General features: G+C 53.6%; 6 protein-coding genes across 6 annotated transcripts; 5 read left to right on the plus strand and 1 right to left on the minus strand.

Moving 5' to 3' along the window:
* Window positions 1-241: 241 nt before the first annotated feature.
* KHA1 (Kha1p) lies at window positions 242-3,063 on the plus strand (the record flags this gene model as incomplete). Its single annotated transcript, XM_043276037.1, has 4 exons — window positions 242-349; window positions 401-817; window positions 872-1,534; window positions 1,585-3,063. 4 exons carry the CDS (start codon window positions 242-244, stop codon window positions 3,061-3,063), a joined length of 2,667 nt encoding a protein of 888 aa, XP_043132585.1.
* Window positions 3,064-5,304: 2,241 nt separating this feature from the next.
* ACHE_11466S (beta-glucosidase) lies at window positions 5,305-7,996 on the plus strand (the record flags this gene model as incomplete). Its single annotated transcript, XM_043276038.1, has 3 exons — window positions 5,305-5,361; window positions 5,417-5,559; window positions 5,611-7,996. The coding sequence occupies 3 exons, from the start codon at window positions 5,305-5,307 to the stop codon at window positions 7,994-7,996; spliced, it is 2,586 nt and encodes an 861-aa protein (XP_043132586.1).
* A 355-nt stretch (window positions 7,997-8,351) lies between these two features.
* Window positions 8,352-9,382, plus strand: ACHE_11468S (putative inositol phospholipid biosynthesis protein Scs3; the record flags this gene model as incomplete). The annotated part of the gene is made up of 2 exons (XM_043276039.1): window positions 8,352-9,221; window positions 9,281-9,382. The coding sequence occupies 2 exons, from the start codon at window positions 8,352-8,354 to the stop codon at window positions 9,380-9,382; spliced, it is 972 nt and encodes a 323-aa protein (XP_043132587.1).
* A 134-nt stretch (window positions 9,383-9,516) lies between these two features.
* On the minus strand, window positions 9,517-10,818 carry ACHE_11467A (uncharacterized protein; the record flags this gene model as incomplete). The annotated part of the gene is made up of 2 exons (XM_043276040.1): window positions 9,517-9,569; window positions 9,633-10,818. 2 exons carry the CDS (start codon window positions 10,816-10,818, stop codon window positions 9,517-9,519), a joined length of 1,239 nt encoding a protein of 412 aa, XP_043132588.1.
* A 357-nt stretch (window positions 10,819-11,175) lies between these two features.
* Window positions 11,176-12,525, plus strand: ACHE_11469S (putative erythromycin esterase; the record flags this gene model as incomplete). The annotated part of the gene is made up of 1 exon (XM_043276041.1): window positions 11,176-12,525. One exon carries the CDS (start codon window positions 11,176-11,178, stop codon window positions 12,523-12,525), a length of 1,350 nt encoding a protein of 449 aa, XP_043132589.1.
* A 265-nt stretch (window positions 12,526-12,790) lies between these two features.
* On the plus strand, window positions 12,791-14,859 carry ACHE_11470S (uncharacterized protein; the record flags this gene model as incomplete). Its single annotated transcript, XM_043276043.1, has 2 exons — window positions 12,791-12,835; window positions 12,937-14,859. The coding sequence occupies 2 exons, from the start codon at window positions 12,791-12,793 to the stop codon at window positions 14,857-14,859; spliced, it is 1,968 nt and encodes a 655-aa protein (XP_043132590.1).
* Between the last annotated feature and the right edge of the window lie 704 nt (window positions 14,860-15,563).

Consider the following 15,563-nt stretch of genomic DNA (forward strand, 5'->3'; position numbering starts at 1 on the left):
TGTATATGTCGACGGCCTATAGGGCCGACAGATGCGTGTATGAACAATAAATAAATGTATATGTCGATACAATGTCAATAGAATGCGTGTATAGCCGTACTTGGCATCGTAACGGGAGCTGCCACGCTAGCTGTTTTCAGCACTGACATCTTTCATCTCCGCCGCTCCCATTGTTTAATATCCCCTTTAACCCTCGTCCGAAAAGGTATATCTACTGTTGCAGTCCTGAGGGTAGACTGCCATGTCCTCCAACAACTCACCCGTCGTCCCCATACAAGGCGGCATCCTCGAAGGAGGAAATCCCTCGTACTACGATAAAAAGAATCCCATTGTCATCTTCATCATCCAGGTGAGTCCGGACTAACTAGGGACATGGTAGCTCCCCCGCCAACCTCGCTAGGCGTCTATAATTATCATCTTCTGTCGACTACTACACTGGCCCCTCTCCAAGATTCGTCAGCCGCGAGTCATCGCCGAAGTCATTGCCGGCGTGCTGCTGGGCCCCTCTGTCTTCGGTCGCATCCCCGGTTTTACAGATGCTATCTTTCCAGAAGTCTCGATTCCCAACCTCAACCTCGTCGCGAATCTGGGCTTGATCCTCTTTCTCTTCCTCGTCGGCCTCGAGACCGACCTGCGCTTCCTCATCAGTAATTGGCGTGTGGCGGCCAGCGTCTCGGCGGCCGGCATGATCTTACCCTTTGGCCTTGGAAGCGCCGTCTCGTATGGCCTGTATAGCTCCTTTCGCGACGAACCTGACACCGTCCAAATCAACTTTGGTACCTATCTGCTGTTCATTGGTATCGCCATGGCCATTACGGTAGTACACCCCCACTGCTCCCAACTTCCTAATCATGGGCGCTGACTTGTTCAGGCATTTCCGGTGCTCTGTCGTATTCTGACTGAGCTAAAACTCCTAGGAACCAATGTTGGTGTGATCGTGCTTTCTGCAGGCGTAGGAAATGATGTCGTCGGCTGGATCCTGCTGGCCCTTTGCGTCGCTCTGGTCAATGCTGGAACCGGGCTGACAGCTCTTTGGGTGCTGCTCGTCTGTGTTGGTTATGTCTTGTTTCTGTTGCTGATTTTCCGTCCTCTGTTCCTGCGTTTCCTGAAAAGGACGGGGAGCTTGGCCAAGGGTCCCAGCCAGTCAGTTGTAGCGCTCACGTTACTCATTGCGCTCGCCTCGTCCTTTTTCACTCAAGTGATCGGCGTGCATGCTATTTTTGGCGGGTTCTTGATTGGTCTTCTTTGCCCGCACGAGGGCGGCTTTGCCATCAAGCTGACCGAGAAGATCGAAGACCTGGTGGCTGCCTTGTTCCTGCCATTGTATTTCACGCTTTCCGGTCTGCAGACCAATCTGGGATTGCTCGACAACGGGACCGTCTGGGGATATGTCGTTGGGATCATTGCGATTGCGTTTATTGCCAAAGTGGCGGGAGGTGCTTTGGCGTCCAGACTGTGTGGACTCCTCTGGCGCGAGAGCTTCTCCATTGGAGTTCTCATGAGTTGTAAAGGATTGGTCGAGCTGATTGTCCTGGTATGACCCCCCAACTGCTCCGGGCTTAATTCCGGCTAACGATCGTCCAGAACATTGGATTACAAGCACACATTCTCAGTACCCGCACGTTCACCATGTTCGTTGTCATGGCCCTTGTGACCACCTTCGCGACCACCCCACTGACTACACTGCTGTATCCCAAGTGGTACCAGATCAAGGTTGAGCGCTGGCGCCGTGGAGAGATTGACTGGAACGGCAACTCAGCCCAGGATGCCAGTCGCCATGACAGCGTCGCAGCCGCAAAAGATCAGCTGAAGACCAACGCCGTGCGCAAGCTGCTTGTTTATCTGCGACTGGACGGACTGTCCAGCATCTGCACATTGGCAGCTTTACTCAGCCCTAACGACCAGCCTCCTGCGCCAAAGGTGCACCCCGAAAAGAAGAAGCAGGCGACATCACCGGAGCCCGCAGCTGACGAATCTGCCGCGACAGAGGAAGAAGAGGAGGAAGAAGCGCCCAAGCTTCAAGTGCACGGTGTGCGATTGATGGAACTGACCGACCGAGACTCCAGTGTCATGAAGGTGTCCAAGATCGACGAATACACCCTCTGGGACCCCGTCATCAACACCTTCCGTGCCTTCGGACAGTGGCACAACCTCTCCATCATGGCAGGAGTGTCAGTCGTGCCGGAGCACTCATACGCCGACACGGTCGTGGGCATGGCACACCAGGAATCAACCGACCTGCTCCTCCTCCCGTGGAGCGAGACAGGAACAATGACCGAACACCAGAGCGGGCTTGGAATGGGAATCGACGAAGCCAACCGGTTCACCAACGCGCCCTTCGCAGACTTCGTCTCCACCGTCCTGCGTCAGACAACGTGTAACGTGGGCGTCCTCATCGAGCGCACCATGACCCGGAAGCAACCCCCAGCTCTCCTGGGCAAGCCATCTCTTAGCGGGATGAGCGTCCAGAGCTCCGTGTGGGACACCAGCGTGCTCCCACCACCAGCCACGCGGTCGCACCACATAGTGCTGCCCTTCCTAGGCGGCGAGGATGACCGCTACGCGCTGCGCTTCGTCCTGCAACTCGCCAGGAACGACCAGGTGACCGCCACGATCGTCCACCTCGCCGTGCCATCCTCGGTGGCGGACGATCCCGCCGGCCCCGGCTCATACTCTACTGTGCAAAAAGCCTTGCCCAGCGAAGCCGAGTCGGACACGACATTCTTTAATATAATGCGCGATTCCCTTCCCGAGGCCCTTGCGTCGCGCGTGGTCTTCAAGCGTGTAAGTGCGAAAAACCCCAACCCCGACACCGACCCGGCCACATTGGCGGTGCACACCGTACAAAACGAAATGAGCCAGTCCCCTCACAAGGCAGGGAACATGGTCATCGTAGGCCGGCGCAACAGCCGCGTGGCTGAGACGCCATCGCAGGAAGAAATTGAAGGCTGCGAGCACAACGGCGTAAGCGTAGCGCTAGGCGCGGTAGGGCAGGTCATGGTGCGGACTGAAGCGCGCTTCGTGGGTAATGTTTTGGTTCTGCAGGCTGGGCGGCCAGCGTGATTTACGGGTCATAGGTCTGATTGTGGTTTATGTTGAATATTGCTATCAAAATCAGATTTACGGCGCTGGTCTGAAATGGGGGTTTTATGAGCACTGCCATTTGGGCCTGTGCGGAAATGTAGTTCCTCCCTGCGGCTAGGAGTACACCACTCATACTGGAGTTACTACAATACGATACACCTTCAAAGATAGCGTGGCTCCTCGTTCCAGAAGACCAGCCCGTTAGAACAAAGACTCCAAATTGTCTTCATCCTTTGAGAAGGCGCATGGTAATGCAGCATGATACACGATCCCTCCTGCTATGTACTCTCCTGGTCGTGGGCAGAGACTCACATAAATGACACTGATGTGAGCAATTACTGTGAACCTCAATGAGGGAGAATCTGGAGTATGCTGGTAGGACAAAAGGACGAACTGAGAAACTGCAAAAGCCAATCATAATAAGTGCAAGCCACCAATCAGATATCCTCTGACTTCCATGCCCTGGGTTCACATTACAGAGCAGCACACAGCCTCTACTACTGAAACGCGATCAAAAGGATTCTCTAGAGTACAGAATACTATGGAAACAGCTTTCCTTCTTAGACCATGACGTATTCTCACACCACTACCGAGTTCAGGCCTCATCGTATACATCCCCAATTCAGTCCTCCCGGAGGATAAAATTCCCAGCCAACGGCTAAACATCGGACAACGACATGCCACCGGGCCCTCGGAAAACCGCCAAAGGAATGTTCTCGCCTGGAGGGGTGATTAAACTCTCGTCCCCGGACTACACAGTCGGGCCGTGTCTGTGCTCATTTCGCACAGAGAAGGAAAGTAACTGGATTCATCTGCCGAGAAACGACGTAGAAAAATTTTCACTGACTCAGGCAGTAGTCCAGTTTGTCGGGCATGTATTGCAGACTGAGAATGGATACTGTACGGTGAGGGGACCGAATGACGGCAAGTGTAGGTGAGAGATCCGGAATAGGCCGATTCCAGATACGAAGTGGTGAGTGTCTGGAGAACCCTAACAGATGGTCGTGTGGAGTGACGTCGGAGAAAAAGCGAGAGGATGGGGATTGGATGCAGAACACGGGGAAATTCCGGGTTCATGCGGGGAGCTGGAGTGCAGCAAGTGCGTTTAATCCCGGCCGATATAGGCGTGGCTAAATTTCGGCATCTGCAGTTTTACGAGAAAGCTTTTCGGGTGAAGTCCGGAATATGATGTGAGGTATACAGACAAAGTATTGAATGAGACTGTGATTAAGAGAGAGTATGAATTCTATGGGCTATACTCAACAACAGTGCAAGCAAGCACTGTCCGGGAAGTGTAGGTAGCGTCAATTTAGCCCAATACGGTAACTGGCTCGGGCCATGCGCACCAGAACCGGCAATGTCTCGATGATCGCATTTAGCTTCGCCATATTGTACTTGTTCAAACAGCACAGAATCTCCCCACACACAACTGAGCGTGGTCTGATTGAGTCAATCGAAATTAAACCGTGCTGGTTAGGCCAGTGTCAGGTGATAGTCGTGCCGAGCCTGTACCACGGTGCTGCAAGGGCAAGCCGTTGAGTGTTCCGGAGTGCTACCTTTGATTATTTGATCCCACGCAGGTTCAAGAATACAATTTGAGCCGAATATCTGCCGGGAATTACTTCAATGGGGATGTTTATTCTTGGCCGGTACGGAGTAACTTGGATATGAATAGCACGGCTGTGAGGGATGAGACAGGAATGGGGAGTACTTGATAGGGATGTATCTCATACAGTATGACTATCTTAATTCTATTTGCCATGTTCACAGTATTTGTGCCTGTTTGTAATAGTGCAAGCCTGTAGTGCCTATGTGGTTAGAACCGTGGATGTACGGTAATACCGGGATCAAAACCGGGGATCCCCTTGATCTGTAATTAACCCCACAAACACAGATACTGAATATACTTGTACTGGGATACTACGGTTGGTAAACAGTTCGTATTCACTAAGCAGCAGACATGCTAAAATTACTCCCAGGATGTGATTAATCCCGCATGTCTTGGTGTTAGTCCATCAACCTCACGTCACTCCTTCCGGTGCCTTCACCATCCCTTCTAGCTCCTGCCTAGTACGGGAATCTCTTGGTTTCCGGAGGCATTCCACTGTTGGACCGCGAGTTCCGCACTATTTATTCCCCTGTGTCCCCTGCTTTCCTGGCACTCTTTCTCTTTGTTCTTCATCCATCTCCTTTGCGGCTTTTTTAATTCTCTCCGCAACAATGAAGCTCGGCTGGTTGGAGTTTGTTGCGGCCACGGCCTCGGTAGCCCAGGCTAAGGTATACTCAATCTCAACGCTGCTTAATGACTGTCTAACATTCTAACTAAATCTAGGACCTTGCGTACTCTCCCCCCTACTATCCCTCGCCATGGGCCGATGGTCAACCCGCCGACTGGTCCAACGCGTACAAACGTGCCGTTGAGATCGTCTCCAACATGACTTTGGCTGAGAAGGTCAACTTGACCACTGGTACTGGGTACGTTACACAAGAATCAACGATATCGGATCATCGCTGATACAGATATAGCTGGCAATTGGAAGAATGTGTTGGTCAGACTGGTAGTGTTCCTAGACTTGGTATCTGGGGTATATGTCTGCAGGACTCGCCTCTTGGTATCCGTTACGGCGACCACAGCTCAGGCTTCCCCGCTGGCCTCAATGTCGCTGCTACCTGGGACCGCAAGCTCGCCTACCTCCGCGGTGAGGCTATGGGTCAGGAGTACAGCGACAAAGGAATTGACGTCCAATTGGGTCCCGTTGCTGGCCCTATCGGCAGATCTCCCGACGGTGGTCGCAACTGGGAAGGTTTCGCCCCCGATCCGGTCCTGACCGGTGTGCTCATGGCTGAGACTATCAAGGGTATTCAGGATGCCGGTGTCATTGCTACTGCTAAGCACTTCATCGGTAACGAGCAGGAGCATTTCCGTCAGGTTTCTGAGGCTCTCGACTATGGTTACAACATCACTGAGACGGTCAGCTCCAACATCGACGATAAGACCATGCACGAGCTCTACCTATGGCCTTTCGCCGATGCTGTTCGTGCTGGTGTTGGTTCCGTCATGTGCTCGTACAACCAGATCAACAACAGCTACGGTTGCCAGAACAGTCACTTGCTGAACAAGCTACTCAAGCACGAGCTCGGCTTCCAGGGATTCGTTATGACCGACTGGGGTGCTCACCACAGCGGTGTTGCCTCCACCCTTGCTGGTACCGATATGTCGATGCCCGGTGATATCTCGTTCGACGATGGTATGTCGTACTTTGGTTCCAACCTAACCGTTGCTGTTCTCAACGGTACCGTTCCCGAGTGGCGTGTCGACGATATGGCCGTTCGTATCATGTCTGCTTTTTACAAGGTTGGCCGTGATCGCCAGCGCACGCCTCCCAACTTCAGCTCCTGGACCACCGACGAGTACAGCTACGCCCACTACGCCGTTCAGGAGGGCTGGAAGCAAGTCAACCAGCGCATCAACGTCCAGCGCAACCACTCCGAGATTATCCGTGAGGTTGGCGAAGCCAGCACTGTCCTCTTGAAGAACGAGGGTGCTCTCCCCTTGACTGGTGACGAGGATGTGGTCGGTATTCTGGGTGAAGATGCTGGATCCAACCCCCAAGGCGCCAACGGCTGCGAGGACCGTGGATGCGACAAGGGTACTCTTGCCATGGCCTGGGGTAGCGGTTCTGCCGAATTTCCGTACTTGGTTACTCCCGAGCAGGCTATCCAGAACGAGATTCTCAACCGGGACGTCAAGCACCCCGTCTTCGCCGTCACCGACAACTGGGCTTTGGACCAGATGGCCTCCGTCGCCTCTCAAGCCGAAGTTTCTCTTGTCTTTGTGAATGCCGATGCTGGTGAAGGTTTCCTCGTCGTGGATGGCAACGAGGGTGACCGCAACAACATCACTCTCTGGAAGAACGGCGAGAACGTCATCAAGACTGTCAGCGAGAACTGCAACAACACCATCGTGATCATGCACACCGTCGGACCCGTCGTCATCGACGAATGGTATGACAACCCCAACGTCACCGCCATCGTTTGGGCTGGTCTGCCTGGACAGGAATCCGGAAACGCCATTGCCAACGTTCTCTACGGCCGTGTCAACCCTGGTGGCAAGAGCCCCTTCACCTGGGGCAAGAGCCGCGAGGCATACGGTGCCCCGATCCTCACCGAGACAAATAACGGCATCGGTGCTCCCCAGGTCGACTTCACCGAGGGTCAATTCATTGACTACCGCCGCTTCGACAAGTACAACGAGACCCCCATCTACGAGTTCGGCTATGGTCTGAGTTACACCACCTTCAAGTACTCCAACCTCCACGTCAAGGCCCTGAACGCCTCCAAGTACGTTCCCACCACCGGCAAAACCAGCGCCGCACAAACTCTCGGCGAAGCCGGAAAGCCTTCGAACTACGTCTTCCCCAAGGGCTTCGACCGCACCACCAAGTTCATCTACCCCTGGCTGAACTCCACCGACCTGAAGAAGTCCGCCAACGATCCCGAATACGGCCTCGAGACCTCCGAGTACATTCCCGAGAACGCCCAGGACGGCTCTGCCCAGCCCCGTCTCCCCGCCAGCGGCGGCCAGGGCGGCAACCCGGGTCTCTACGACGAGCTCTTCCGCGTCTCCGCGACCATCAAAAACACGGGCAAGCTCGCCGGCGACGAAGTGCCTCAGCTGTACGTCTCTCTGGGCGGCCCCAACGAGCCCAAGGTTGTCCTGCGCAACTTTGACCGCATTACACTGCAGCCTGGGCAGGAAGTCGTGTGGTCGACTACGCTTACCCGTCGCGACCTTGCCAATTGGGACGTTGCTGCGCAGGACTGGGCTATTACGCAGTATCCTAAGAAGGTGTTTGTAGGGAGCTCGTCGCGCAAGCTGCCGCTGCGGGCTTCACTGCCGAGGGTGCAGTAGTTATGGTTTACGATTGATGTACAGTATGATTAGCCGTAGTATATGCTTGGCTTAATACATTATTTCATACAATAATCCTGGCTTGTTGCTTAACACTGTATACACTTCTATTTATAGTTAAGTAGAACATTGTATTGTATTTGCACATGCTGTCGGCGACGTCATTTTCCCGATCGGGCCGAATCACAACCTGGAAAAGAACGTCACTCCGCCAACGATAAAATCATCAATCCCTCTACACCTATACACCTATACACTCCAACACGACCACTTATCCAATTCTTATGAACTCTTTACTCAATTATCCCACTCAACCGAGAATAACACGCGTACCCAAACGAACGACAGAACAACAATGACCACCCGCGACAAATCACCCCCTTCCTCAACACCACCAAAAACACATGCCTCCTCCCACCAACTCCCCCAAATCGCCCTCCTAATCTACCCAATAACCCTCCTAATTGGCTCCGTCTACTCCTCCATCTCCCCAACCGCCCGAGCCCCGAACCACGCCCACCCAGCACCACTAGCCCCCTCGCTCGCAGCAGACATCAACCTCTCCTCGCCCCCAGAAAGCCCCGTGAACTACTTCGCGCGCAAGGACAACATCTTCAACGTCTACTTTGTCAAAATCGGCTGGCTATGGCTCACGCTCGCATTTGCCTCACTGCTCATCTCGCAGCCAACGTATCGCCAAACAGCCACTTCCTCGAGGAGGATCGCCCAAGCGTGTTTGCGGTACGCACTCGCGACAACGGCTTGGTATCTGATGACGCAGTGGTTCTTTGGGCCGCCGGTGATCGATCGCAGTTTTGTGGTTACGGGCGGTGGATGTGAGCGCGTTGTTGGTGGTGTTGCGGGTGCTGCGCAGGCGGCTACGGGCGCAGGAGACGTCGCAGCGTTGGAGAGTGTGGTGACAGCGGCGGCTTGTAAGGCTATTGGAGGGAAGTGGGCCGGGGGGCATGATGTTAGTGGACATGTTTTTATGTTGGTTGTTGTCACGGGGGTGTTGGGGGCTGAGGGAGTTGGTGTTGCGGGTTCGTTTTTGGGGAGGGCGTTGGGGTTGGGATCGTCTGCAACAGACGAGGCTGATGGGAAGGAGAAGGATGGGGATGTTGAGCAAGGACGCGTTTGGGCGTTGAGGTTTGTGCTTGCTGTCGCGGGGTTGGGGTGGTGGATGTTGTTTATGACAGCGATTTGGTTTCATACGTGGTTGGAGAAGGTTTGCTTTGCCTTTTTTTCCCCTCTCGACTGGGTGTTATGGAGGTGCTGACTTGACAGTGGTCTGGGTTGACGATTGCGTTGGGTACGCTGTATGGCATTTACTTCCTGCCGAGAAAGGTGCCGGCGTGGAGGGATGTTGTTGGGATGCCGGGTGTTTGAGCACATATATGGTGAGTCTTTCGATGGGGTGGGTGTGCACATGCTAATATTTGAAGTCATTTCTATATACAGGCTCACGGTGATCCTGTGTCTACTATGAATCGTGTACAATAAGCATTCAACATAATCAATTGCTATTTCTCAAGTGTTGACTTAGGCTCCGGACCAAAATACCCATATTGAAAAGCTACACATCAGTCAGCATACTAACCCTGCATTTCCAATGTTCCAATAGAAAGAAAGAACTCACCTCCCGGAACCAAAGCAGTGGCATACATAACCCTCGTGATCGGCCTTAGATCATCATGCATCAAATCCGACCCCAGCGTCAACTCCATATACGGATCCCACGCGGTGATAATAGCATCGGCGTAGTTCTTAAGATCCACGGCACGGTCTTTCTCGGTGGATTGATGCGACTGGCACTGCGCGCCGAGAGCGGTGCCGAATTCGCGGAAGGCGAGCCGGTATTTGACATTTCGTTCAAGGTAGCGGTTTATTTCGAAGAGGTCGTCTACTTCATTAGCTGGGATGGCAGAAATGGGGGAAGGAAAAGAAAGGAGGGGCATACAAAGCTGCTCAAAACACCGTCCCGCGAGTCTAGCCGCCCACTCCTCGCGCTCAGAAAACCAATGCGCAGTCCAAAGCGTCATCCCCAAATCCAACGGATCACTCGACACAAAATGCTCTCCCTTACGAGCCATCACCCTTCGATAATCATCAATCTCCTCACTCAACACCCCCTCACTCTCCTCCCCATCAAACTTCACAGCAGCAGCCTGCAAAAGCCTAAAAACAACAAACCCATCAATCGGATCCAAATTCCCCTCCGACTGTACCAACGGGGCCGACAAATCCATCGCCATCTTCCACACCATCCTTGGCCGACTCGATTTCCGATTCACAAAGAACCGCGGATGAATCGCCTTCGCCAGCGCCACAGCCTGCCGATTATACCTCCCGTCTCCAGTCGCCATGGACAACCTGTTCAAAGCAAACATCCACACCGTCAAATAATGATGATACTGCCCATCCCCATCCATCCCGCTCTCCTCCTCCTTCCCAATCCTCAACCCCCCACCAACCACATTCTCCTCGCTCGCGCCGGGTAAGCGCCTCTTCCCATCCCTCGTCCGTCCGAGCACCTCATGCACCGTCTCCACCAACCGCTCCGCCATCGTGAGATACCGGTTCTTCTCCTTTTCGGAAGTATTAGTGGTGAGGTCCAGAGTGGCCGTGTACTCGCGGTGCATGGTGAGCAGGTTCAGCACGCCGTAGGCATCTGTCCAGAGGTAGCGGCCGCGGTGGCCGCCGGATTTGGGCGGCGGTGTCCATGTGCTTGGGTCTGGGATGCTGGAGAAGGGGCCGTAGATGGATTCGAGGGATTGCTGGAAGCGGTCGAGGCGCGGAGAAGGGGAGTAGATTGGGGTTGCCATTGTTTTATTCTTATACAGGCTTTTGTAGTAGTGGTGGTGGTGATAACGGGGGTGGGTGTGAGCGTAGGGCTTGATACGTGATAGGGGTTTGAGTTTGCCGAGTGGATTGGATAGGAGCATGCTTTTTTATCTATGGTTGTGGTTGGTGAGGTACTATGTATGGTTTATGAAAGAGGCACTGAAGTCATAATGACTTTGGGGCGATTGACGGGGGCGTGATCTCATTGTTTTTTTACGACGATATAACGCAGCCATCCCTCTAGCCGGTGTTGCATTATCCGCCTACTTATTTCATACTGTACTAATTCAATGCGCCTCCCCTTTAGCTTGTCTAGGCTTTCTACATTCACCACAAACATGGCCCAAATCCAGCAGCTCTTTACCGCAGCCGCGCAGCCACTACCAGCTATCAGCGATCCCAGCTTCGCTTCTCATTTTGACGACTTTGCAAAGTACAAGGTTGTCCTACTGGGCGATGGAAGTCATGGAACTTCGGAATTCTACTCCGCGCGTGCGGAAATCACAAAGCGCCTCATCGCGCAGCACGGCTACACAATGGTCGCCGTGGAAGCCGACTGGCCCGACGCGGAAGCCGTCGACCGCTACGTGCGCCAACGACCTGGTCCTAAAGCCGGCGTCGGCGGCCACACGACAGACTACGAGCCCTTCGGGCGGTTCCCGACGTGGATGTGGCGCAACCGCGAGATGCAGGATCTGTGTGAGTGGATGCGGGACCGGAACTCAAAGCTGCCGGATAATCAGAAGGCGGGGTTCTACGGGCTGGACTTGTATAGTATGGGGGCATCGATCCGGGCTGTGATTGATTATCTGGATCATGTTGATCCGCAGGCGGGCAAGGACGCGCGCAGGCGGTATGGGTGTCTGCAGCCGTGGGTTGATGATCCAACGGCATATGGACTGGCTTCGTTACGGGGGCTGCAGGATTGCGAGAGCCAGGTTATGACTATGTTGAGGGATATTCTGGAGCGGCGGGTGCAGTATGCGAGGGAGAATGCGGAGCGCGATGGCGATGAGTTCCATAGTGGCGAGCAGAATGCGTATGTTGTGCGTGATGCGGAGCGGTACTATAAAGCTATGTACTATAGCTCCGCGACGTCGTGGACGTTGCGCGATACGCATATGTTCGATACACTGCGGCGGCTGTTCCAGCATAATCCCACAGGCAAGGCGATTGTCTGGGCGCACAACTCGCACGTTGGCGATGCACGCTATACATCCATGGGAAGCCGCCGCAACGAGCTGAACATCGGGCAATTGTGCCGCGAGAACTTCGGCCGCGAGCACGTCGCCATTCTCGGCTGCGGGACACACACGGGTACCGTCGCTGCCGCGCACGAATGGGACGATGATATGGAAGTCATGGACGTGCGTCCTTCCCGCAACGACTCCTGGGAAATGCTCGCGCATCAGACTGGTATCCCCAGCTTCGTCCTTGATCTCAGGCAAGACAAGATCGACCCCGCGCTGAGGGAGGCAATGGCGGCAGAGACGTTACGGCTGGAGAGGTTTATCGGGGTGATTTATAGGCCGGAGACAGAGCGGATTTCGCATTATTCGCAGGCGTTTTTGCAGGATCAGTTTGATGCGTATGTGTGGTTTGATCGAACGCAGGCGGTGCGCGAGTTGGAGAGAATTCAGCCGGCGACGCCGTTGGGGAAGGGGGAGACGTATCCGTTTGGTGTTTAGACATAGAACAAGACTGTCATATTTTGTTTCTTCCCCTCATAGTTGAAGTCATACTCATACACCTGTAGTGAAAGTACCCTAGAATGACCTTAGTAGTCGGATGGAGAGTGACCTCAGTTGACATCACCGCTCACCGCCTATTATACTCAGTGTTTGTTTATACTCGCCTCCCTTTTCGGATCTCCCACAACACGCAGTGAATCACCCCTCTACATACTACACTACTATTATTCCACGACAAAGACTGCTTGAAACTTATTTCGCTATGGCGGTCCGCCGTTCCGCTCGCTTACGCGCCAGGTCATCCGAGGTGAGTAATCAGGAATGCCACACGATGTCAGACTCGTTTACCTTCCCTTGCTTGTGACATTCAACATCTTGGATATCTTTCTCATCGCGTTTCTTTGCTAGGAACCTGAGCCTCAGACCGAACCTGTTCCTCAAATTTACAAAAACGAAAACGCGACCAACAACGAGACGAAACTACCTCCAGTCATGGAACACGACGAACCCCAACCCCCAGAACCCGTCCAAAAGACGCCAGTTCGCAACTCTACCGTGAATGAAACACCAAACAAAACACCCAAGTCCGAAAAGAAGCCTAGCGAACACAAAACTCCCACGAGCACCGCCGCCACGCGCCCCCCGATGGGCGAAATGCATCCAAGCAAGGTGCACCAAAGCACAACCAAGAAGGTCGACTCCGGATTAATCCTTGGCTTCAACCCCGTGAAGAAAGACGCGAATGGAAAGGTTGTCAAGGATACTGTTGTCGAGAATACTCCTACCAAAGCCAAGGCTTCTCCGGCTAGCCAGTACGGCACGCCCGGATTCGAGTTCAAGTTTGCGTGTCAAGAGTCCGAGCTCAGTGATGAGGCGAAGAAGCTTATGGAGAGTGTGCGTGAGGATGTCGCGAGGATCAAGGCGCAGATGATACAGGACAAGCAAGCGCAGGAGCAGTCTGGAGACAACACGCATGAGGGCGATAGGAGGATCGCGCAGCCAAAGGGCAGAGCGGGTCGGTACGATGATGCTCACATGGCTGAGTTTAAGAAGATGGATTCTATTGCTGGACATGCGTCTGCGTTTAGAGCTGCGCCTGGTCGTTTCAAGCCGGTGGATGCTACTAAGACCCTGAAGAGGACCAAGTCCAAGGCGCGCCTTGATGAGTCTGAGAGTCAGAACAACTCGCCTTCAAAGGCTACGCCGTCGAAAGCTACGCTTTGCAAGCCTTCGCCTGCTCCTGCGGCTGGTGCGAAGCGTGTCAAGCATGATAGGACTGATGATGCTTCTACTCGTCGCCCATCCAAGGAGGATGCCCCGGCCACTACTGCACCTGCCACTACTCCTAGACGCACTATCGATCCCTTGCGACGCCGTACCGCTGTCCGCGGCTCTTTGATGACCCCCACCAGATCTTCGATGGCTCGTGCATCATCTGCTAGCGTCAAGCCGCCCAAGAAGCCATCGATGATCCCGGGACCAACGCAGTCTCCCGTCAGCAAACCTCTTGCTGCCCCGCGTACTCCTCAGACTGAGTTCAACCCGCGCCTCAAGACCAACCTGCCCAGCTTCGCCAATCTCAAGTCAATCCTCCGTCGTCGTGAACCTTTGTTCTCGAAAGACCCCGCCAAGATCGCTGCTGGAACGCACTCTGCGGCGCCGGACTTTACTCCCGATCTCCTGTTCAGCGGTATCCACGGCGAGGGTGACAAGGAGGATGTTGCACAGACGCCTTCGCCCAAGAAACGCGTCGGCTTCTCGCCCAGCGTCAAATCTCCAAACGACCTGCCTCCCGCCTCGCCATCCCCGTCTAAAATCCCTACATCCACACGTCCCGCTTCGGACATCACCTATCCTACGCTTCCTGCCCTGACTCCAGAAAAGGCCGCCACTTCAAACCCCGGCACGCCCTCAATCCGTCACGTCCGCCCCTCAACTGTCACCGAAGACAAGTCCCTGATCCCAGAAGTCCCGGGCGTAATGCACGGCATCAACAACAAAAAGCGCCACCGTGTGGAACCCGACGAGGCAGACACCGAGAACGTCCCTCCAGCCGACTCAACCACAAACGCCAACGCGTCCGACGAACGCAGCGCAAAGCGCGTCAAACCCAACACCCCCGTCAAACGCCATCAACCGCCGACACCTAGCCCTGTCAAGGCCCCCGCGGGTACGCCTTTGCGCTCTGCCAGCAAGGTTAGCCGTCCCAGCGGCGCTCCTGGAAGCGTGAGCCGTACCGGCACTGGTACTGGTACGCCCGGGAGCATGAGGAAGAATCGATTTATGACGAGCAGTCGCTTGAATATGTTGGCGCAGCCGAAGCATCGTTAATTCGGTATTCATGATTGCATTTCTGGAGTTGCACATAGATTTCCACACATTTCTGAAACGCTGGTCAGTCCATCCCATTTAGGAATCGGGCTTGGCTGAGTGCGTTGTATTGTATCTATCACCATTTTCGCTTTTCTTCTTTTTCATTTTTTTTTCTTTTGAAACCGCAGGCGCTTGGACGGGTCATATCATCCGATATGCGGGGATGATGGCGTTTTTTTTTTTTTCTTTTCGTTAATTTTAGCTGTTTTGTTCGTCTTGGGATGTCGATCCTCGATTGCCAGACGAATCGAGTCGAGCCGACATTCGAATCTTGATAACCACTTGTGCATGTCAGAGTATGATGAATTGAATTCTGGTTTGGCTTATTGAATTGTTGAATTATTCGATGGATGGTTATGATATAGGCTATTTTGCGACATGGAGTCTTGTCTTTCGTAGATGTCGATTATACTAACATGATCACACCAAAAAGAAGGAAATGGTTGCAGGTAGAATACATTCCATTCATAACATTCGCAAAAGCTCATCTTCGTGGAAACCCTATGTACAAAGAATAGGAAGGAAAGGAGTAAAAAAGTAAAAATACACTGATAAAGCAAGAAAAGACATCACAGAGGCATACATTCATTTCATTTCCATCTCTTTTTCTTGTCCTTGGTAATTAGTTCTGTTCCCCTGCCCTCGCTCATCCTCGGGGCTGT

This window comes from Aspergillus chevalieri, chromosome 1, assembly GCF_016861735.1.
Source record: "Aspergillus chevalieri M1 DNA, chromosome 1, nearly complete sequence".
NCBI classification, from domain to species: Eukaryota; Fungi; Ascomycota; class Eurotiomycetes; order Eurotiales; family Aspergillaceae; genus Aspergillus; species Aspergillus chevalieri.